At 51.5% G+C, this 21,449-nt stretch overlaps 8 protein-coding genes across 8 annotated transcripts; 4 read left to right on the top strand and 4 right to left on the bottom strand.

The window, feature by feature from the left end:
* Window positions 1-2,089: 2,089 nt before the first annotated feature.
* INS49_009008 (uncharacterized protein) lies at window positions 2,090-4,868 on the top strand (the record flags this gene model as incomplete). The annotated part of the gene is made up of 4 exons (XM_043169745.1): window positions 2,090-2,283; window positions 2,357-2,666; window positions 2,718-3,935; window positions 4,188-4,868. 4 exons carry the CDS (start codon window positions 2,090-2,092, stop codon window positions 4,866-4,868), a joined length of 2,403 nt encoding a protein of 800 aa, XP_043027425.1.
* Window positions 4,869-4,892: 24 nt separating this feature from the next.
* INS49_009007 (uncharacterized protein) lies at window positions 4,893-6,943 on the top strand (the record flags this gene model as incomplete). Its single annotated transcript, XM_043169744.1, has 3 exons — window positions 4,893-6,093; window positions 6,155-6,457; window positions 6,540-6,943. 3 exons carry the CDS (start codon window positions 4,893-4,895, stop codon window positions 6,941-6,943), a joined length of 1,908 nt encoding a protein of 635 aa, XP_043027424.1.
* Window positions 6,944-7,426: 483 nt separating this feature from the next.
* On the top strand, window positions 7,427-8,020 carry INS49_009006 (uncharacterized protein; the record flags this gene model as incomplete). Its single annotated transcript, XM_043169743.1, has 1 exon — window positions 7,427-8,020. The coding sequence occupies one exon, from the start codon at window positions 7,427-7,429 to the stop codon at window positions 8,018-8,020; it is 594 nt and encodes a 197-aa protein (XP_043027423.1).
* A 285-nt stretch (window positions 8,021-8,305) lies between these two features.
* INS49_009005 (uncharacterized protein) lies at window positions 8,306-10,043 on the bottom strand (the record flags this gene model as incomplete). Its single annotated transcript, XM_043169742.1, has 3 exons — window positions 8,306-9,106; window positions 9,196-9,413; window positions 9,473-10,043. The coding sequence occupies 3 exons, from the start codon at window positions 10,041-10,043 to the stop codon at window positions 8,306-8,308; spliced, it is 1,590 nt and encodes a 529-aa protein (XP_043027422.1).
* A 580-nt stretch (window positions 10,044-10,623) lies between these two features.
* INS49_009004 (uncharacterized protein) lies at window positions 10,624-11,436 on the bottom strand (the record flags this gene model as incomplete). The annotated part of the gene is made up of 4 exons (XM_043169741.1): window positions 10,624-10,786; window positions 10,851-11,045; window positions 11,108-11,159; window positions 11,226-11,436. The coding sequence occupies 4 exons, from the start codon at window positions 11,434-11,436 to the stop codon at window positions 10,624-10,626; spliced, it is 621 nt and encodes a 206-aa protein (XP_043027421.1).
* A 999-nt stretch (window positions 11,437-12,435) lies between these two features.
* On the top strand, window positions 12,436-13,481 carry INS49_009003 (uncharacterized protein; the record flags this gene model as incomplete). The annotated part of the gene is made up of 2 exons (XM_043169740.1): window positions 12,436-12,577; window positions 12,640-13,481. 2 exons carry the CDS (start codon window positions 12,436-12,438, stop codon window positions 13,479-13,481), a joined length of 984 nt encoding a protein of 327 aa, XP_043027420.1.
* Window positions 13,482-13,730: 249 nt separating this feature from the next.
* INS49_009002 (uncharacterized protein) lies at window positions 13,731-15,953 on the bottom strand (the record flags this gene model as incomplete). The annotated part of the gene is made up of 6 exons (XM_043169739.1): window positions 13,731-14,100; window positions 14,178-15,193; window positions 15,253-15,332; window positions 15,414-15,499; window positions 15,579-15,823; window positions 15,915-15,953. The coding sequence occupies 6 exons, from the start codon at window positions 15,951-15,953 to the stop codon at window positions 13,731-13,733; spliced, it is 1,836 nt and encodes a 611-aa protein (XP_043027419.1).
* A 2,748-nt stretch (window positions 15,954-18,701) lies between these two features.
* INS49_009001 (uncharacterized protein) lies at window positions 18,702-20,732 on the bottom strand (the record flags this gene model as incomplete). Its single annotated transcript, XM_043169738.1, has 1 exon — window positions 18,702-20,732. One exon carries the CDS (start codon window positions 20,730-20,732, stop codon window positions 18,702-18,704), a length of 2,031 nt encoding a protein of 676 aa, XP_043027418.1.
* Between the last annotated feature and the right edge of the window lie 717 nt (window positions 20,733-21,449).

The following is a 21,449-nucleotide window of genomic DNA, read 5'->3' as shown; positions in this document are numbered from 1 at the left end:
TATTAATTAATGCTAACTTAAAGATTAAATTAATTAAATATTATTTTTATTTTATCTTATTTATTATTATTTAATGCTTATAAATATACTTTATAATTTTAAGACTAAGAATCTTATTAAGTTTTATAATATTTACTTTAATAATTATTAAATAATAAAAAAGTATAACTTAATAATATTACTTTTTAACTTATCCTTAATTTTATATAGCATTTATATTTAAGGATATTTAAGGCTTAAATTTAATACATTTTATAATATTATTTTTAAAATCTTATTAAGTTAAGTAAATTACCTTATTATCTTTATTCTTAATCTTATAAATAAGTAAAAAGCTATAATTTAAAAGTAAGTTATACTTTATTAATTAAACCTTCTTTTTAATAAAATTAACTTTAATTTTCTTAATAAAAACCTTAAGGTATTTAAATAAGCTTAGCAAAGCTATAATAATAAAAAGATTATTATTATTATAAAATGCTTTAAATTATAAAATATTATTACTTTTAGCTAATTTATTATTTAAGGTATTAATTAATTAAGCTAATTTCTTAAATTTTAATACCTTAATTAATTTTTTAAAAGCTTTTAAAGGGGATATAAGCTTAAACTTATTAACCTTAAAGGGTAGTTAAGTAATTAACTTACTTTTTTCTTAAGGCTATTTATTTAATAAATTAAAAGCTATAATATTATTTTAATTATAATTTATATTATTATTATAACTTATATTATTATTATAACTATTAATCTTAATATTTATATAATCTTAGCTTAAAGGCATTAATAATTTTATATTAAAATCCTTAGCTAGCTTATTAAGCATAATATTTTTTAAGTAATGGCTTAAATATAATATTGCCTTTTAGCCTTTAAGCTTTATAATTATAACCTTTGCTTTCTTAAGGCTTATATTATTATTTTATATTTTTTTAATCTTTAAGTAATTAATATTAATTAATGCAATTTAATTTATATATTTATAAAATTAAAATAAAGAGTAAAAAGTATAGAAAAAAAAATAAAAAAAGGGTGGGAAGTTAAGGATTTAAATATTTTTAAGGAAAGAATTTTATTGCTTTATAAATAAATCTTTATTACCTTTTCCTAATTAAAAAAGATATTATATAACTTAGCTTATTAATATTTACTTATTAATGCTAAGTAAAATTTTTATTTACTTAATAATTATTAATAATATTAATAATAAAGCTTATTTATCTTTATATCTTATATAAATTAAATAATTTATTATCTTAATAATACTTTTATTAATAATTTTAAGTAATTTAATTTAATAATTAGCCTTAATAAATATAAAGAAATAACTTAAAAAAATATTAATTAATATATAATAAATATATATTTAAAGTAAAATACTTAAAATATTTGCTTTATATAAATAATAAGATAGCTATAGTTTTAAAAAGTTAACTCCTAAGGTATATTTATATTTTAAAGTATATGCAGCTAATTTCCTTATACTAGGTAGGCTAACGCTAAAAGCTGGGTGGGCGTACTGTAGAAGCTGGGTGGGCGTATGCTGACTCGAGGATTTAGCCTTTCCCATGCCACAACATCGGGTGCGTTGGAATGACGCCAGAACACACCATCATTCTGCACGGCGCACCTCGTCTCCAGCATCTGCAAGCATCCGCCGGCTCCAAAACTTTCCTAGCGAGAGCCACTGCGTTGCATGGAGAAACCCGGGTGGGGCGTGCGTGCGGCCGAGGGGAAAAAAAAATGATAGGTACCCAGGTATTACAAGCCGCCTATATCCCACATCCCGAGGCCCGGCCCGCCATATGTGGTTTCAGACGACAGGAGAACAACTGACAGGGCCTTGTCTGGGGACCAAACTGGAGTGAGGTAAATAGTAGGCCTTGTTTGCTCCCAAAAGCCGCCCGACGCATGACAGCCTCACGCAGTTGATCTCGTTCTCGTTCAGTCTCACTCTATATTCTTCATTGTACTTTATACCCGCGCTGGCGTTGTTTATGTTCTGTCATTAGCCCCGGCGGCTCCATACGGCCATACAAGTTTAATAACCCCTCTTTCCATACAGACTACGCAGAAACAAAATATCAAGATGTCAGAGCGATCTTGCCCAGTATCAAAATCGGTGGCCGGACGGTGTCCGGCAGCAGGCGGCCGGGCGAGCAGGAGCAGCAGCCGAGTTGGACCGAGGGGATGCTCATTCTCAGGATACTGCCAGACTGGGGATCTGCGGACAGCATTTGAGATACCACATGGCGTTGACTCAGAAGAGTGGCTGAGGGGAAGGTAAGCTTAGTGCCACACGTGATGCACAGTTGGAAGAAGGATCAGTGTACTGATCCTTGGATACAATACACAGAGACCGGAAGGCTATCAACGCCCTCCTCTTCCCAGATGCACCAGCAAAGGACCTGAACAGGTTCGCCAAGGACAACATCGACACGCTCCCACCGAGCGAGAAGGACATCCTGGCCGCAGCCCTCGGTGCGCCAGCACGGCAGGTCACCATCCGAGCCGAGGAGGTCGGGCCAAAGTCCGGATGGCGGGATGGGTTCCTCACAGCCGAGTACGGCTTCGTCCCTCCTGACTCGCTCGATTCGTCGGTGGCATCACTGGCCAACTCGCCAGCAAGGATATGGTCAGACCTCGCCGAGCGCATGCCAGGATGCGTAGCCCGTTGACGAGTGCGGGATTCCTGTGCCGCCCTGCCCGTCGTGGAGGCCACGGAGGACATCATCCCGGACAACGCGCTGTGGGCGGCACTGGTCGCCCTGGGGATGCTGTGCTCGATCTGCCGGTACGAGGACAAGCACGACGGCCACGAGGGCGTGAGCCTCGGCAGCTCCAACAAGCCCAAATGCGAGCTAAGCGACGACGTCGTCGAGGAGGTAAAGGGCCTGCCGAGGAGCATCGGCCTCCCCTACTTCCAGGTGTCCAAGCGCATGGGCCGACCCATCCCGCACCTGACGTTTGTCGACCAGTCGAGCTACAACGTCAAGATCCGCGACCACAACTCGAACCACCCGTACGTCGCCCGCTTCGACAACATGGACATGCGGTGGCCCATGTTCGGCGACCAGGCCGAGATGGCCTTCCTCAAGGGCGTGGCCGACACCTCGGCCAGCTTCCAGCACGGGCCGGACGCCATCGCCGCGTGCCAGGAGTGTGTCTTGAACAGGGACATCGAGGGCCTACTGAGGGAGATGATCCGCCTCAAGGAGATCCTCGAGATGATGCCCAACGCCTTCCACACCATCAGCCCCAACCCCATGTCCGGCGACAACTACGTCACTGCCAACGAGTGGGTGCGGTGGGCCAAGTTCTCGGCGCCGCTCTCGAAGCGGTGCCCGGCGTCGAGCGGGCTGCAGTTCCCCCCGTACCTGCTCATGGACGCCTTCCCCGGCCGCAAGAAGTACGACTCCTTCCTGGGCGCGGAGGGGATCCACCTGCGGGCCTGGGAGCCCTCGAACCTCCGCGCGTTCATCGCCGCCGTCGAGGGCTACTACTCCGTGCCCGAGTTCGTCATGAAGTCGGGCGACCCGAGGCTGATGGGCGTGCTGGACGGCATCGTGGAGGCCTACACGGGCGAGCGGGGCTTCATGGGCGTGCACAGGTACAAGGTCTTCGGCATCCTCGAGGTCGCGGGCAAGACGGGCCGCACCGAGACCAACGGCGCGTCGGGCGCCGCGGACGCGGGAAGGCCCTGGGAGGAGACGCACAAGCAGTTCTCCGAGGCCGTGAAGGAGCGCCTGGAGCCGTACCGCACCGACGTCTCGGTCGAGCCGCACCAGATGCGCGGCAGCTCCGCCGAGTGCAGGTACAAGGCGAGGATCCTGGGGCGGTCGTTTGTCAACAACGACGCCGACAGGGGCATCGCCATGGTGACGCTGGACATCCAGGACACGGGCATCACGTTCCAGCCCGGCGACCGGCTGGCGGTGATGCCCCTCAACAGGAGTGTGCCAAGGCCGCTGCTTCGCTGGGGCTGGACGAGATGCTCAACGTCCAGGTCCCCGTGGATAAATGCTGGGCCCGGTTCGCCGACCACCTGGGGTCGGTGTCAAGATCTCCAAGGGGGGCGATCACGGTGCAGGACATCCTCCGGAGAGGTCATCTCGCACCGCTCACCCAGGATCTCGTCCTGAGGATCCACTCCATGCTGAGAGCATCGTCCAACACTGGCCCTGCAGGTCCTGGCCACAGACGAATGGCCCGTCCGTCGATCCCTGGGCGACCTTCTCCAGTCCGCAGTGATGGACACGCCACAGGCTGTCTGGGACTCGGCCTTCAACCTCCAGGACCTGTCCTGGCTGTGTGAGCTCGTGCCGGTCGAGATGCCGCGCACGTACTCCATCTCAAGCTTCCCCGACGAGCTGCTGCCCAGCACCGTCGACCTGAGCGTCTCCCGGTCCGAGTACCAGCTCAGCTCCACCTTTGCTGGGGAGTCCCGGATCACGAGGTGTGGCGTCAGCAGTGGCTTCCTCAACCCCATCGTCGCCTCTAACGATGAGATGATCCCGATCGAGGAAGACATCCTCATCGGCGTGTCTCGCCCGCAGGCATTCCAGCTGCCACTGAGTGGCGCGTCGCCCTGTGCCTTCTTCGCGGGTGGCAGTGGTATCGCGCCCTTCCGCAGCTTCTGGCAGTCTCGCATCCAGAGTGGTGCGGTTGGCCGCAATATCCTGTACCTCGGCGTCCAGTCGCGCGACAAGTTCTGCTATGAGCACGAACTGCGCCAGAACGTCAACGAGGGGCTGATGGAGGTCCACGTTGCCTTCTCTCGGGACTCAAGGGGACTGGCCATGCAGAGCCGCGAGCTGGTCGAGAAGACCACGCCGCCCCGGTATATTGACACCCTGATCATCGAGTAGGGCTTGACAATTTGTGACTTGGTCATGGGCAAGAAATACGGTGGTCTGGGCGGATACCTGTACGTGTGCGGATCTGTGGCCGTATTCGACTCTGTCATGAAAGGCATACGGCAGGCCATCTACAACCACCGCACGTCGACGCTGGACTCTGCGGAGGAGCTCATCAACGCCGCATTCGCCGAGCGCCGTTTCATGCTCGACGTCTTCATGACGCCCAAGCCTCTCCCATGCAACCTGCCCACCATCCCGCTGTCGCAGCTCGCCCTCAACACCGGCCACAGGGGCCAATCGAGGATCTGGATCGGAGTCCGCGGCAAGGTCTACGATGTGACAGACTTCTGTCCGATGCACCCAGGCGCCACCCTCATCATCAAGTCCAACGCCGGTGTCGACTGCACGGCGTCCTTCGACAACCTCGCGCACACCACCAACCCGGAGGTGTCGTCGCTCCTGACCAAGTACTTTGTCGGCCACCTGACGCCCAAGCCGGACTTCCACGGCAACGATGACCTGGACATGCTGTACGAGCTGTGGTCGTCGTATCTCCGGACGTCCGTCGAGACCCTCGTGGCGCACCAGATGGAGATGAACGCCATGATCACGAACCAGACCCTGGACCCACCGAAGTGGTGGTACCAGGGCCCCGGGCTGCTGAACATCAAGGGTGTGAGGTCCTTCTACCAGTACCAATCACGCCTGCTGCAGACGGGGTTCAGCGCCCTCTTCGGCTCCAAGTTCCAGGAGCTCATACTCAAGCTGTCATTCAGCCTCGCCAACGCGTCCTCGGCAGGGCCATCAACAAACCCGCCAGACGTCCTTGGCGTCGTGGCCCGGGCCAAGACATCCGGCAGCGCCATCAAGACATCCAGGGAGATCGCCCGCGTGGGCGAGTTCGTCGGCAACAGCGAGGAGGCGCGGTTCCACGAGCGGGGGATAATCGACTACGCCAGCAAGTCGGTCGAGCTGGACATCAGCCTGCTCGAGGACGTGCGGGCCGAGGCGTGCGCGGGCGTGGACGCCTCCGACGCGCTCATGTCGCAGCCGCAGGAGGCCGAGAACCCCGAGGACAGGGTCGCCGCGCCGGCGACGTTGCTGATGCAGCTGCTGGAGCGCGTGGCCAAGCGCCTCGAGATCTTCTACGCCAACCTCGCGCAGTACTCGGTCCACCAGCCCACCATCGAGCGCAACCCGGCCCGCACGCGCTGGAGGCTGGTCCGGTCGAAGCGTCAGGGACGGGTCCTTGTTCGTGCTCGCGCAGAACCTGAGCATGGACTCCGCCGTCGCAGTGGCAACGTCTTCCTCGTCGGCTTCCATGGCGGCGGCGGGCAGGCCTTCCTTCCAGACCAACATCGACTTCGACCGCGTCATGAGCCAGGTGCGCCAGGGCCTCGGCGCGGGCGCCCCCCACGTCCAGCAGCAGCAGGCCAAGGCGACTCCCAGCGCGATAGATGCGGCGCGCGGGCGAGCGCCGGCCAACGGGGCGAGCGCGTTCGAGTCGTACGAGAACGGAGGCGCCCTGACGCGGATGAGCTCCTTCATCGACAAGAACATGCGGTCCATCCGGCGGCTGTCGAGGATGCCCACCGGTCGTGCACAACCTGGGCAACTTTGCCGATGGTCACCATGGGGGGCCGAACGGGTTGGGCATCGCTGGCATGCCGTCTGGGGGAGGAGGAGGGCTGGGAGGGTTCCAGCCCACGCCGCCTAGCAGCAGGGGGTCGAGCGTCGACGGGCGGGACGCGCGCGGCAGGATGATGGGGGCTGGAATGGGGGCGGGGCCGAACGTGCCGCCCTCGCCGCCGGTGGACGCCACGACGGCCATCACGGCCATGATGGACAAGTTCCACGGCCGCAAGAGGAGCACGGTGTCGGCGTCGGGCGGCTCGAGTCCCCCCTTGCAGCGGAGCGCCATGGCTGGTCCGCCGATGAGCCCGGGTGGGAACCACGTGGTGATGATGAGGTCGAGGGCGCCGTCTGTTCAGAGCGTCAGGGCTGGGTCGCTGAAGTCTTTCAAGCTGGGTGAGAGGGTGCATTCGTATGGGCAGGCGGAGAAGAAGGTTGCGCCGACGTTTTGATGTGTTCCTTGGGTTGGCTGCAACCGGTATGGCGCAAGGGAAAGGATTTTTGTACATCAGTAACTGGTAAGAATGTCATAGAAGGCATAAGGCAACACTCTAAAATATCACTTCAGAGCATTTCCCACGTACTCTGTTCATATCGTGCAAGTAAGATAGACATGTAGACGACAATTCAGAGAAGCACTCGTTGGCTGAGGTGGTGTGGACCCATATTTCCAGCTCTCTGGACCCAATCAGAGCCGTTCCCATGCAGTTGGAATTGCCTCGGCTCATCTGGATCGACGCTTCTTGTCACGTTTCACCCCTCTCACCTCCGGCCGCTTGGCTGCTGTAGATACAAGATACATCTAGATATACTCTGAGGCTGCGGTGTAAATGAATTATACGCGCCAATGACATTTTGACCTCCGATTCCAACGTCACACAAGGCAATCAATTTCACTTGTGTGTCTCCAGCAACAACCTTTCGGAGTCCCCAACATGGCCTCAGCCAACCAACCGCCACCGGAGGACGACATCAAACACTTCAGGTCAATCCCATGGTGCTTGAAACACCTGCAACCGCCTGACACGGAACTCATCATCACATCAGCATACAGCCGCTCCCGAAAACCCAACTCGGAGGACGCCCTCTTCTCAGGAACAATCAACAGCCCCTCCACCCTCTCCCACTTCATCCTCTTCTACCCGCGGCCCACGGAGCCGCGGTCCGTCCTGCCCGAGATAAAAGGGCTGATCACGCTGGGCGGCGACCTCGACGGCCACCCGGGCATCTGCCACGGCGGCATAGTAGCCACCATCTTCGACGAGGTGCTGGGGTACGCCGCGCCGGCGGGCAGGCTCGCGGGCGAGGGCCAGGGCGCGGGGGGGAGGCCGGTGCCGTCTTATGTCACGGCCTACCTGAACACGACGTACCTCCGGCCCGTCAGGACGCCGGGGACGATCTTGGTCGTGGCCAGCACGACCAGGGTGGAGGGGAGGAAGATCTGGGTGGAGGCTTCTATGGAGGATGGGCGGGGTGACAAGCTGGCGAGGGCTGAGGCGTTGTTTGTAGAGGTCAAGTTGAAGCTGTAGATTTCTGGGTGAACTCTCATGCAATTTCAGGCAACGAGGTGTCGGTTCAGGGTGAGACTTCTCGATAGAGGATGTGTTGTCAGGCGGACTAGTAGACAGGTTGCGGACTCTAGAGGACACGGTTACTCAAGACTAGAGTGTTGCTGTCGGGTGTGCGTTTTGGATTTTGGTGTCCATCATACTGGATACCATCTCAGAAGATTCACAGTGCATAAAAAAAGATGATAGATCAACCCTTTGTCCAAAAAGAAACGCTTATTGGTATTGTCATTAAAGCCCTCTCCACTAAGCATAACCCCGGGACTGGCCAGTATAGGTCCTGTTCATGGGCCGCCGCAGGTTCGTACTCGGCCTTCTCACACTTTCAACGGGCACAGGCTCTTGCAACCGATCATTGTACCCGTACCCAACCATGCTCTTCATGGCACCGGTCCACCCCAGCTCCTGCCTCTTGTAAGCCCTGGCTGGCCGGCCATCCTGTGGCTTCCGGATGACCACCGTGGGGAAGGTCTCGACGCCCTCTTCCATAACGTCATCAGGCCTGGCCGTGCCACTACTACCGAGCAGGGGCTTCGGCTCAACAGTGCCATCATCCTCGACGACCCCAGTCGACTGACCCGCCTGCTCCTCCATCTTGGCCTCGTCCGCAGCGACCTCGATCCAGACGGTAGCCTTGCGGATAGAGTCGGCGTAGATGAACAGCAGGGCGAGGACAGTCAGCGGCGCGCACACGACCCAAAATACCCAGAACATGCCACCCGTGGGACCGAACGGGTCGCCCATGGACAGGATGGACGGCACGATGGTGAAGGGCAGCAGGATGCCACCAAGGTACGAGATCCTGTCCAGCCCCCGCGAGTTCTCGTCCTTCTCGCCCGGCGCGAGCGCCCTCTTGGGGTTACTCCCCGCCTGGATGGAGCGGAACTCCTCGGCGATGGCGCGCGCCCCTCCCGCCGCGACGGTGGCAAGGTCGACGCGCCGCGCGTTGCGGTCCAGCAGGCCCTCCCACTCGGTGGCCGTGATGGGCATCGGCATGCGCCACCTCGTGAGGTACCGCGTGACGTTGAGGTTGTGCTCGACGGCCAGCTGGACGCGCCACGCGAGCGAGAGGACGTGCGCCGGGTGGGCCTCCGGATGAGGGGCGACTCGAAGTAGGCGAGCCAGTGGGTGTAGACGAGCTCCGACAGCAGGGCGCGGATCCCGTGGCGCATGTGCTCCGGGTCCCGGAGGGCCTCCTGCAGGATGATCTCGAGGCTCGCGTGGTGCTCGTCCACGCTCTCGTCATCCCGGCTGCCGGTGTTGTCCGTTGCTGCTGCGTGCAGGGCGACCATTGTCGTCTGCTTGCGCATGAGGGGCGATGTGCCTGCCCATGGGGGGTCCTCGAGGAACAGGACTGGGACGGAGGTTAGCCTGTCTGTCCCCCAGAAGGAGATTAATTTGTCTGTTACCTACCACCATCATTCTCCCCATTGAGCCACAGTGACGCCCGACAGAACATAACAGCATCAGCGCTCCCATCGGAGAGCGGATACGCAGGCAACTCCATCTGCGCCCCAGCCTCCGCCTCAGCGTCCTGCCCATCAGTCTTGCCATACGAGCACAGCTCAGGGTACTCAAAGCAGGCCCAGCGGTCCCCGGGCCGGCGGTGGACGGGCGAGTACCGGCGGCGCCGGGCGTGCGCCCTGATGAAGAGCGGGTCGATGGCGAGGGCGCGCTGCAGCGGGCCCACGTACTGCTGCGGGCTGCCGTGGACGACGAACAGGCGCTTGAGCGAGTCGTTGAGGCGCTCGCAGTTGGCCGGGCTGAGCTCCGTCGCCAGGTCGTCCGTCGTGCGCAGGAACCGCACCCTGCGCTGCTGCGGGCTCCATTCCATCACGTACGCCGGCAGGGACTCGATGTTGGCCTGCTGCTGGGACGAGGCCGAGACGGTCTTGGCGAGAGTGGTCATGGAGGCGTTGGATGTCGTCGTCGTCGTCGTCGTGGCTGCGGCGGCGGCGCCCTTCTCGCTGAGGTGTGTATCCATTGTGGTGGATGGATGGATGGGTCGTGCTCAAGGCCGTTGAGATCAATTGTGTGATGTGGCCCGTTGTCAAGACGAGGGGGCCATTTGGGGCTGTCATGAGCCTTTTGGGCTGATCTTTTGTTACGGTGCATCTAAACTTTGAATACGGCGGAGGGCAGGGGATGCTGGCCCGCATCGTTCCAACAGGTGGTAGCGGTTCAGCAGGCGGGCTGTCCGACTTACCGGATGCTATTTATTACAGCAGGACCCTGCCCCTGTGTTTCGATAGACGACATGGCGTATTGCTTTTTTACAGCCAATTCAGTGGGAGATTTCTTATCCGGGAGCGGGTGAGCTGAGAATACGAGTCAGTGCTCGGTGACGACTTGAGCATCTCTACTATGTAGCAGTGAGCTGAGGTAGTATTTGCCCTAGAGGATCATGCTTGAAGTAACCTTCCCAAGATCTGTCCCGCTAAAGGGCCCAGATCGACGTGCAAGGGTCACAACCCCTTCTCACTTGCCTTTTCTCAATTTGTGGGATGATGCGGATGCTCGAGTTCAGATATCTCCACGAAGCACATCCTCACACGGCCTACTTTCTATGCAGCCGTCGTCTTCTCCCTGGCCATAATAGCCATTAGAGCGACCCCGACTTTGTCACCGATAAAATCATATCCTTCAGGGGTGAAATGAATCGCATCATCCCAATACTCTATATGGGCTCCGTCACACGGCAGAGCATCGTGGAGGTCAAAGACGTGGCTGTATGGACATGTCAGCCCTGGGTGGCGGAGGTCTCTCAGCTAGCACAGGATAAGTTACTTACAAGTTGTCTCCCTTGTGTTCTTTGATCATCTGATTCAGGTTGTTCCGCCGCTCCACGAGGATCTTATTTCTTCTGTCGATGGATGCTTTGGGAACAGTGAGCGCAAGGACCTTGCTTCCGTGCGAGAGCGGAATATTCCAGATCTCCTTGAAGGCCGCGAGGATCTCCTCGCCTGGGATGTCAAATGCTATGTCACTGTGACACTGTGTCAGAGGGAGATTCACGGATATCAAGTATGCTAGGAGAAATGGCCTTACTTCGTTGCGCCTAGCACAATGGTCCAATCGAACGGTTGCTGGCCCTCCTCGACTACGACAGACTGTTAGCTAGAGTACTTCCTCAAGCCTGAGCTCTACCGGCGTCTTGTATACCTACATTGTTTCTCCATTCGTTCTCGGAACTTGCCCCTTGTCACGAGATCCCCAGGCACCCCGTCGACGACACTCTCGATCTCCGTGTCTGGCATGATGGTGCTGAGCATCTTTACAACATTCTGCGAGAACGGGTGGTACACCGCCCCCATGGACGAGTACCCGGCCACCAGCGACGCGCCCAGGAACAGGATTCGGATCTTCTTGGGTGCCATCTTGAGCTGAATGGTGACTGCCAGCGAGCTACTAGTTGGCCTGCAAATTCATTCCCGGGACGAAGGTGAAAAGCTGACCTGGACGACTCGCTAGGCAGAAATGGCAGTTGGCTGAGTCAACGTCGACATGCGAAAGTAACCCCGCGCCGTTTGGCCGTAGTGGGGTACCTTCAACGGTTGCCTTAGCGTCTCAAATGTGAAATTCACTCGACTCTGATGGCGTGCAGTTGCAATTGCAGGAGAGTTGCCTGATGCACGAGATCACGTTTTCCACGCCCGGTATGCATATATACTCCCTACCTTCTTTCATTTGAAAAAGAACTAACCACGTCCGTCTCTTTCTTGAGATCTGATTGCTTGACTTCCATTCTTTGTCTGCTTTACCAATTTCAGGGTCTATCGACACCACCATGCCTACTCCAGAGCCCAACAACTATAACTGCAGTAACATGTTTTGCTTCAATTCTGCAAGTGGCGTCATCAGATACTGAAGTTGACGAAATACTCACATCGGTCAACTGGCAGTGATTACATAACTCCTTGGACGCATCAAACCATTCAACTCAACCTGGACATGCCGTGGAGCTATTCCCCTGCTCCATGTGAGTATCGGAGATTCAATACAGGGATAAGAATCGACCGTCGCTGTTTAAGAGCCAGACAGACCCTCTTGTTTACATATGGCCGGGTTCTTGCTTATCGCGAGCTGAGAAGCTGCTTCTTGGCATGTTGAAGCTAGACTGCCTCTGGAAGGAGGAGGGTGCCGGCTTGCCGTTCCTGCATTAGAGGCTCCGCAGACCCCTATCGGCCGGGACCGGTATGTCGCGTGCCTAGAGATACCATAGCGAGATCAGGGAGTATATATCCAACCCACCTCAATTCTGTATTCACAATGTTCTCCCTCTAAGCCGATAACGTCCGCTTATTGTATATGAGACCCTTTTGTTGAAGAGGTTCACGGATTTATAATTTAGGTAGTTTCAGGCGGCTCGTGACAAGATGCGCTCCTCACTCCTCGCTGCAGCCAGCGTGATGCTCGGCTTCACGCACGGCCTCAACATCCTCATGAACAACGATGACGGCTTTGGCTCAGCGAACTTGCGAGAATTTTACAAGGTCCTCAAAAGCAAAGGACACAATGGTGAATCCTCAAATGAATTTTTACCTTCCTAAGTACTTGAGACTAACACCCCGACCACTCAGTCTGGATCGTAGCGCCCGCTGTCCAGCAAAGCGGCCAAGGAGGCCGTTCAGACTTCACCACCTACCCAAACCTCACCTCACCGGCTCAATACAGCATCATCCCCGCCGGAGCACCATCATTAGGCCCAGATCCCATCGACAGCCACATCTGGTACTACAACGGCACGCCAGCCGCCTGCACCTTTGTCGCCCTGGACTACGTCCTCCCCAACTTCGCCAACTTCAGCACGCCGGACCTCGTCGTCACGGGCCCCAACTACGGCACGAACCTGGGCCCCTTCGTCTGGACGCTCTCGGGCACGGCGGGCGCCGCATACGCCGCCACCTCGCGCTCCATCCCGGCCATCGCCTTCAGCGCGTCCAACAGCGCGCTGGACTACCGCAGCGTCACCAACACGACCAACGAGTACACCTACGTCGCTCAGCTGTCGGGGAACATCGTCGATGCCTTCGTCAACTCTTCGTCCCCCGGGGAGCCCATCTTGCCGCTCGGATATGGCGCCAATGTGAATTACCCCAGGCTGGGCGCCAACTGGTCCGGCATCCCCATCCTCCAGACCAGGATGACGGGCGAGGCAAACACGAACGTCGCCTTGCCGGTGGAGGGCAACCCGGGCACGTTCACGTGGGGCAATATCGACCCCTTGTCGGCTGGCGTGAACGAGTGCATCAACGGTGACTGCAGCATGACTGGCGAGACGGCGGCTGTGGCTGATGGGTTTGTTGCCGTTAGCTTGTACACCATCGACTACTCTGCGCCTCGGAGCCCGAAGACGGAGGCCATTGTCGACAGGCTGCCCTTCGTGCAGACATGGCACACGAAGAGGAGGTGGAGCTCGTAATGTACGTGCATGGGGCTTAGATATGTACTGGATATAATTCTTCCAGGACTGTCGTCTTGTCGATATTCTATGTACTTGAGAATAATATTTAACACGTGGAAAAATCTGCAATCCTGCTGGGGCTCTGAAGATGTGACGCCCAGCGACGTCGACGATGTCCGAAGAGAAAAAGACACAATCTCATTTATTAGTCGCTGACAATTCGAGGGGCGACGCCGAGGCAGCAGGTGTCTTCATAGAAGCAACACCTCAATGTGGTACAGATTTTAGGCCTACATCGGTGCAAGTGCTCCCCTCATTACAAGTGGTCTGGTTCCAGGCTTGCTGCAGCTCATCCGCTGTGAGAGTCCTTGCATCAGATAAGAGCGTCTCGAACGTGGCGTGCCGTTGCTCCCACCCGCCACCAGGGACACATGGGACCCTCTTGACGGGTTTAACGTCGGGGTACTCGTAGTACTCAGGCTCGCCTCGATACTCCAGACCCAGGCCGTACTGGGCCTCGGGCGGGTAGAACGGAACTTCATTGGCGGCGAACTGATACGCCATGCACTCAGCAATAGCGACCTCGGGGATGGCGGCAAAGAAATCGTCGTACACCGGGTCCAAGGCCTCGGCGAGACTGCTGACCCGGTGGCGTTCGCCGTCTGCGGGGGCTAGATAATGCCCCAGGGGTCGCGGCAGGCGTCCGTCTCGCACGACTTCATGACCATCAGGAGAGCGTTGAGGCGCGACATGACGCGCGCGACGTCCGGGCCGGCCGACCCGGCGAGGTTGGTCATCTCGTAGGGGTCGTTAAGGGTGTCGTACAGCTCCGTGTCGCCGGTGCACCAGCGCGAGTAGACGAACGCGTAGTCCTTGTTGACGATCCGCATCGTCTTGTACGTGTTGTTCGCGTACATGCCGGGCAGGCGGTCGCCGCCGGTCCAGGTGGGTATCTCGGAGAAGGCGCGGCCCCAGAACTCGACGTTGATGGCCTCCTTGGCTCGGCCTATGGTGAGGTTGTGGGGGTCCTCCCACGCCTCGAGCATGCTGGTGCCGTCGAGGAAGGGCGGCCGGTCCTCCTCGGCCAGGCCGGTGATGTCGAGGAACGTCGGGGCGAAGTCGGTGACGGTGCTAGGGATGCGCGAGACCTGGCCCTGCTTGATTCCCGGCCCTCGGACCACCAGTGGGATGTTGGCGTCCTCGATGTACGGCGAGCATTTGCCCACGTCGCGGTGCGTTCCCAAGTGGTAGCCCTGGTCGGTCGAGAAGATGATGTATGTATTATCCAGCTCGCCTTTCTCTTCAAGAACATTCACCACGTCCTCGATGATATCATCCACGCCTTGGAGCGCCTCCACACGCCGCTGGTACAGGAGTTGTGTTTCGCTGAGCTGGGTCTCATTCAAGCGAGGGAGTGTAGCCCACCAGCTGGGCATATCCTTGTGCAGATCGTCTGGCGGGTTGAAGTTTGGCCGGTATGGTATCGTCAAATTAGCGAGCTTGTTGACATAACGCGATGGTGGTGTTGGCGGGTCCGTCAGGTTTTCGACATGCGGTGCTGTCGGGGCTACCATAAGGAATAAGGGGTCTTGTAGCTCGATCAGGTGTTCCAGCCGTGCCAGGGCCTTGACGCGTACGACATCGCTCTGCTGCCATCCATGGTAATACGTCGGCGTTGCGCCATCCTCGGACATCACGACGCTATTGTGCACATTGATGTATGGTTCGAGCTTCATGCGCTGTCAGAGACGTGTGTATTTGGCAGTCTGGCTCAGGGCCCAATACTCACCAGAACGTCGATGTGACTCCAGCCCTTGGGCGCCGGCGAGTATTTCAACAGCGAATTCCCGTTGTAGAGCTTACCAATGTCTGCAGCGCGCGAGAAGGCACTGTCAGCATTTCATTATTCCATGACAGAGCAAAGTTGCCTCCAAACACATGGAAACTCACACTCAGCCTGGTAGCCGGCCTGGACCAGCCAGTGTGGCAAATAGTCATCATCTTCGCCTGCAGTGGTGAATTTGGGATAGCCGCCACTTTTCAGCGGCAGTTAGCTACAGCCCAGGAACCAGCACAAAAGGAAGGTTACGGGGGCAAAGAATTGATGATACTCACCCTGGCCCATTGACCTGAGTATTGTTCGTGTTATGTGCAGCCTGACCGCGCATCAGAGACACCCGACTGGGACAGCATATCGCGATTGTGGCGTAGTGGTTTGTAAAGGAGGTTCCCTTGGCCACAAGATGCTCTTGCAGAGCGGGAATATAGTCCAGCGAGTTGTGGTGGTAGTCCTGGTCATCAGTGAAGACGAAAACGAGATTGGGCTTGCGTGCCCTAGTGGCCGCATAGGATGCAGAGGCCTACAGAAGGCCGGCAACGGCTCTTATTAGCGTCTTCATGACGAGCAGAGCTGGGCAACTAAGGCGGACGCTATGGATTTTCCAAACAGACCGTCAAAGTTCGGGTACGGCGCACGCTACCTGAAGTCATGGCTTCTGTTCAGTGTAGTACAGCTGGATATACGCCGAATGAGGCCGGTAGCCCCCAGGCCAGCATGTTGAGCATGTTACCGGCTATGACCTGGCACCAGGCCGTCCATCCTCCTTCCGGGTGCTGGATTTCGTCCGCGAAAATGGGTGCGCGCGTCTCATCGTCACCATCGATGGCGTTCTCGAGTGTCGAATGGTCGTGGACAATGATTTTATCGGACACATGTTACAGCTTTTCTGTTACCGCTTGCATAATGCTCTCTCCATCTGAAAGCACAGTGGGAGGGTGATGGAAATCTCTATATCATAGTAAGGCGACACTGAACACGTCAAAGAACGTTAACAGGTAATCGATAGCTGCACGAGTGGGGCTAAAAAAAAAGACAGCAGAGCAAGACAGGATAGTACTGATACAATAGAACACAATCTTTCACAACTATAACGTCCCCGGCCCCGTTTCCAATCACCCCCTAATCCCAATCGCCCCATACCCGCATACATACATAAACGCATCTATACCCACTATATAAACACTCCTTAATATCTTTATAAGGAATTTTTTTCTAATTATTAAACTTTTCTTAAACATTAACCTCCTTATTATAAAGCTATATTTTAAAGATAATATTATTAACGCCCTTATTGCTATTAAGGATAAAATATTAATTTAGCAAGCTATTAAAACTTAATATATCCTCTTTATTATATTATATAATTACCTTAATAATATTTAAAGCCATTATATTATTATTAATCCTTAAAAGCTTCTTTTTAATTATTAAAAGGCTTTATTAACTTTATTTATAATTAATTAAAATAGCTTAGGGTTAGCATTAATATAATTTAAAATAAAGGCTTTAAAAGCTTAATTAGCTTTCTTAAATAAAAACTACCCTTTTTTTAAAAAGAATTAATTAAGGGCTTTTCTTTTTATTATCTTATTCTTTAAAGCTAAAAGAATTAATATATAAAGGCTATTTATCTTTAATTAATAATTAAAAAGAATATTATCTTTTAATTTAACTTTTTTTAATTACTTATTATTAAATTTATTTAACTAACCTATTAATAAAATGCTAATAAAAAAGGGTTAATAAAGGGTTGCTTAAAAAATACCCTTACTCTTAGCTATTTAAAGAATAATTTTTTTCTTTAAAAGAACTTTAATTCTTAAGCATAAACTTTCTTTATAAAATATATTAATACCTTAAGCAAAGTCCTTAAACTTCTTATTATTTTTAAGAAAGGAAATATATAATAGCAATAATTTTTAATTACCCTTAAGAATTACTTTAGCTAGTAATTTATAATTATTAAAAAAAAGTAAATAAAAAAAAATAGCTATTAAATAGCTAAAGAAAGTCTTTATTCTTAATACTACCCTTAGCAACCTTTTTAAATAGCATTTACTTATAATTAATAAGCATTATATATATATAATTATTAACTTTATATAAAAGTGCTATTTAAATTATATATATATAGTTTTTTTACTTGTATATATATTGCATATGCTTTAGCTTCTTAATATAATAATCTTTTTACCTTTAAAAAACGCTTTTAAAAAGCATTTTTATTAACTTAAGTAATATAATTTATTAATAATTATAATAAAAAAAAGGTTTCTTTATTATTATTATAAGGTATAAAAGGAAGTATTTATAAAGTTAAATATTTAATTAAGGTAAAGAGCAATAGGTTTTTAATTAATATTTAAGCATAAGGCACTTAAAAGTTACTATATTCTTAAAAACCGCTAAATTTAGCATAAATTACTAAAATTTAATGGCATAAGGAGCTTTATTAAGCAATTTTTTATATTAAAGGTTTTTTTTTAATAGCTAAAGCTTATTTTTAAAACTCTTAAATAATTATAAAAGGTGCATTAATTAATTACCTATTAATATTATAATAAAATACTTAAGCCTTATATTATAAGTACTTTTTAAAAAGCTTTTTAAAGCATATAATAAGAAAAAAACTTAATTAATAATAACCTTATAAAAAAATTAATAATTTAAAGCTTAAATTAAAGCTAGCTAAAGAATTATAAAAAAAAAAGTTTAAATTAACTTAAATATAGCTTTTATTAATATTAAGGCTATTTATAAGACTTAAATAAAGATAGGGAAAGTATTAAAAAAAAGCAATGCCTTTAGAGAATTAAAAATATTAATGGAAGAGGGATTATGCATTATAATGGCGGGCAATTAAGAGTGATAATAAGGGAGTGTATGGGTGCCGAGGTAATCAGGATCAGGGGGTGATCGGAAACGGGGCCGGGGACGTTAGTTTGGAGAAGGGTAATCATCCAAGATAGATAGACTTGGGGGCAGCCAACCTTATAATCACTTTGCATAGCTGTTAGATAACCGTAATGGTCACATTCCCTGATTGTTGTAACCTCGGGAGGCAGATTAAGCTTAATCTCCGCAGCATTTGAAACCTTCGACTGCACCTATTATCACAGCCCTACTACTTAGTTCCGAGTTTGAATCGCTCAAGCCAGTGTTTGATCACCCAATACAAGCATGGACCAATTCCAGTGGCAATGCGGTCTATTTGGGCCAGTCTTATACACCAGGGAGTGTAATGAGACATGAGTGTCTCGACGACGTATGGGCAGCATGGTTCTCCCATTCCCCGGGCAGAACGCGGTCGGCGGTGCTCCATGATCTGGTCCTTCAAAGATACCATGCAAAGTTTATGGCAGGGCTACGGCTGCCACAGATCCACCAGACTCTAGTCATTAAATCAGAATGATAGTTTTCTCCTCGATGATGTCCTCAATGACCCGTGTGTCCAGTTTGAAGCCCAAAGAAGAGTCACCAAGTCCGATCCGGCGATATTTGCCCGCCTCAGCGGACTCGTGAAGGACTAAGAACCCGACGTTTTCACCCTTCTCTTCACCTGTACGGGGCTTCCAGTGATATAGAAGGCCAAGAACGTGTGACCCTGACCTCACAAAATGCTCATCCTTATGCCAGAACGCGTAGTCAAGATGCTGAACAGCAAAACCGTGTTGACCGGTCTCAATCCAGCCTAAGCAATGCCGGCGCTGATCCCTGTTCAATCCGTGATTATCGTACACTAAAGTCGCGGGAAAGACTTGTGCGGTGATAATAATTTCAGCCCGATCCATGCTCTCGCACATGTAGACATCGCCTTCGCAAGCGGAGGTGATCTGGGGGTTCCATTTACGTTCTTGGCTCCCCAGACTGAATTGCTCGTAACCAAACTTGATGGGGCCTTCTACAGAGGCCCAGGACCAGCTGGGAAGCTTACTTGCAACGCGAGGCCGAAGCCACGCGGAGCCAAAGCCATTGTGCCAAAGTAGCTGGGATGCAATCGAGGATCCTCCCTGCCATAGACCACAGTGATAGGTCTCGCCGCCGTTCAATTCGCCCCAACGACGAGCGATGCCGGCTAAGGCGGGGAGTCGGTCGCTATGATAGGTAAAACCGCAGCTGGAATATTCCTCGACAATGTCTGTCCAATGTATCTGCTTCAGGCTCGAAACTTGATTCTTGCAGCAAAGACCTTTGTTGTCCTCGTGAGTAATCGTTGACCAGCACTCGCATGTGATTTTGTGGTTACACTCCCAGAGAAGTTCGTCATGTGTGATGTGAAGAACTCGTGGAGAGAGCACTCTCTCCTGAAAGACCCATCCTCTCGGCAGCAACGGCCACGTTTGGTTGATCCACGGGTTATTCGGGGAGTCCATCCAGTTGCGAATATCCCAGAAGTGATCTGGCTTCCGTCGCATGAAGACGACATTTTCGTCTCCTTGGTTTAGTTGAATGTGACTTCTTGCAGGCGCCGAGAATACGCTGCGGCTGCTGGTGTCGCAAGAGGTGGCGGCTATGGTGAGAGCGGAGTTGCCGTAGACAGATCCCATTTTTTGGGCCTCGCTGCGCCAGTCTTGGTTGTCCTCTGAGTCTTGGATGATGCACAGACAGTCTACCCAGACAAAGCTGAAATGTAGGTAGCGTAGGATCTCAATGATGTCGCGCATCATTTGGGGCAGATGACGGAGAGGCAGACCCTGATTTAGTCTTTCTCCATAATTCGACTCCAATAGCTTGACCTTTTCAGTCTCTGGGCTCCAGCGATGACTCAAGGTTGCATATTGAGTGTTCTGAGGTGAATTTTCAATCAGTCCAATATTCTCAGCAGTCCGGTCGCCAATGAATAAGAGCCTTGTTGGCGTGAATCCGGTATCACGCCCACGGCAGCTATCATGATCGCTGCTACACTCTGTCAGCCAGTCGGCCGCCTGAATGAGGCCTTCTTGAGCGTAGGTCGTGAGGTGTTTGCCAGTGCGCACTATGAGGCGTCCTGAAAAACTTGCAAAGCCATCCTCCAGGGAGCTCAAGGTTGGTGTATACAACTCAAAGACTCTCAAGCGTCCTCGATTAGCTCTTGGATCGTGCATATGCAGTTCTGGAGGTCTGTCGCGCTTTTTGCGCCATTGCACGGCGCGCCAGAAAGAGTGCCCAAGGCTTTCCGTCACAAAAGACAGAATGGCAGCGCAGGTGAAACAGCCTCGAGAAGCCGACCAAGCGAGCAAATCTTCCGGATTCCCAAGGTCGTGATCAAACTCGGGTTCCTCGCCGAACTTGGCCCAGCCGTCGTTTTCTGATAGGTCGGCGTAGCGTTTCTTAAGATATTGAGATATCGCTGGTTCACCAGGGCGTAGCATTCGATCAGGATGCGGTCGGGGCACCAGTGGCTGTGCGGAAGGCGGCAGCTTAAAGAGGCAAATCGCACACATGGCCATCTTATATATCGCGCTTGAGCTTACTGCCGCCTGTGTCTCAGAAGAAGCGCGAACGTCTCTAGTGTCTGCCAACCAAAACCGATATCGCCCTGGACGCTTTTGCTTGCACCGAATACCGGCGAAGGGTAGAATAGTACAGGCTCCTCGCTATGTAAAACAAACCCATAGACCTTTGGAAGAGCTGCCTTCGCTTTCTTAAGATGGGGCAGAAAAAGAAGAACAATTTTGTAACGTATCTTGTCACAACAGTCACAGCCACTCTAGTGAGGAGAGTCGATCACGAGAGGGGAAAGTGAGGCCAGTTCCACTGAAAAAACCTTTTTCCCGGAGCCGCAGGGATTTCTCAGGACCCAAAGTAGATCGTGTCCAAAGTTGCAACTAGAACTATGCAGCTTGACGGCATGTACCGGATCTAAGTGAAATCATGGCTTAGTAAGAGTTATCGACAGGACCCTGCAGCTATCATGTGCAGGGGTCAGGCGCCATTGCCCTACCTCACTCTCACACTTGAGACCTATATTGGAATGTGGTTCACATTAACTTTACCAGTCCTCACATAGCAAAATTAATTTCAAAATAGCCGCAGCACCGCCGACATAGCCCGGGGATCCAGCACGTCTAATGTGGGCGCTCCGAGATCAACCCGAAAACGTGGTGGATGAAGTGTACATGTCGGCCTATCAAGTTAAACCACCTCAGGTGACTTCAAAGATGACG

This window comes from Diaporthe citri (genome assembly GCF_014595645.1).
Source record: "Diaporthe citri strain NFHF-8-4 chromosome Unknown scaffold_3, whole genome shotgun sequence".
Classification (NCBI taxonomy): Eukaryota; Fungi; Ascomycota; class Sordariomycetes; order Diaporthales; family Diaporthaceae; genus Diaporthe; species Diaporthe citri.
Note: the sequence above shows the minus strand (reverse complement) of the source record. Positions and strands in the feature narration are given on the sequence as shown.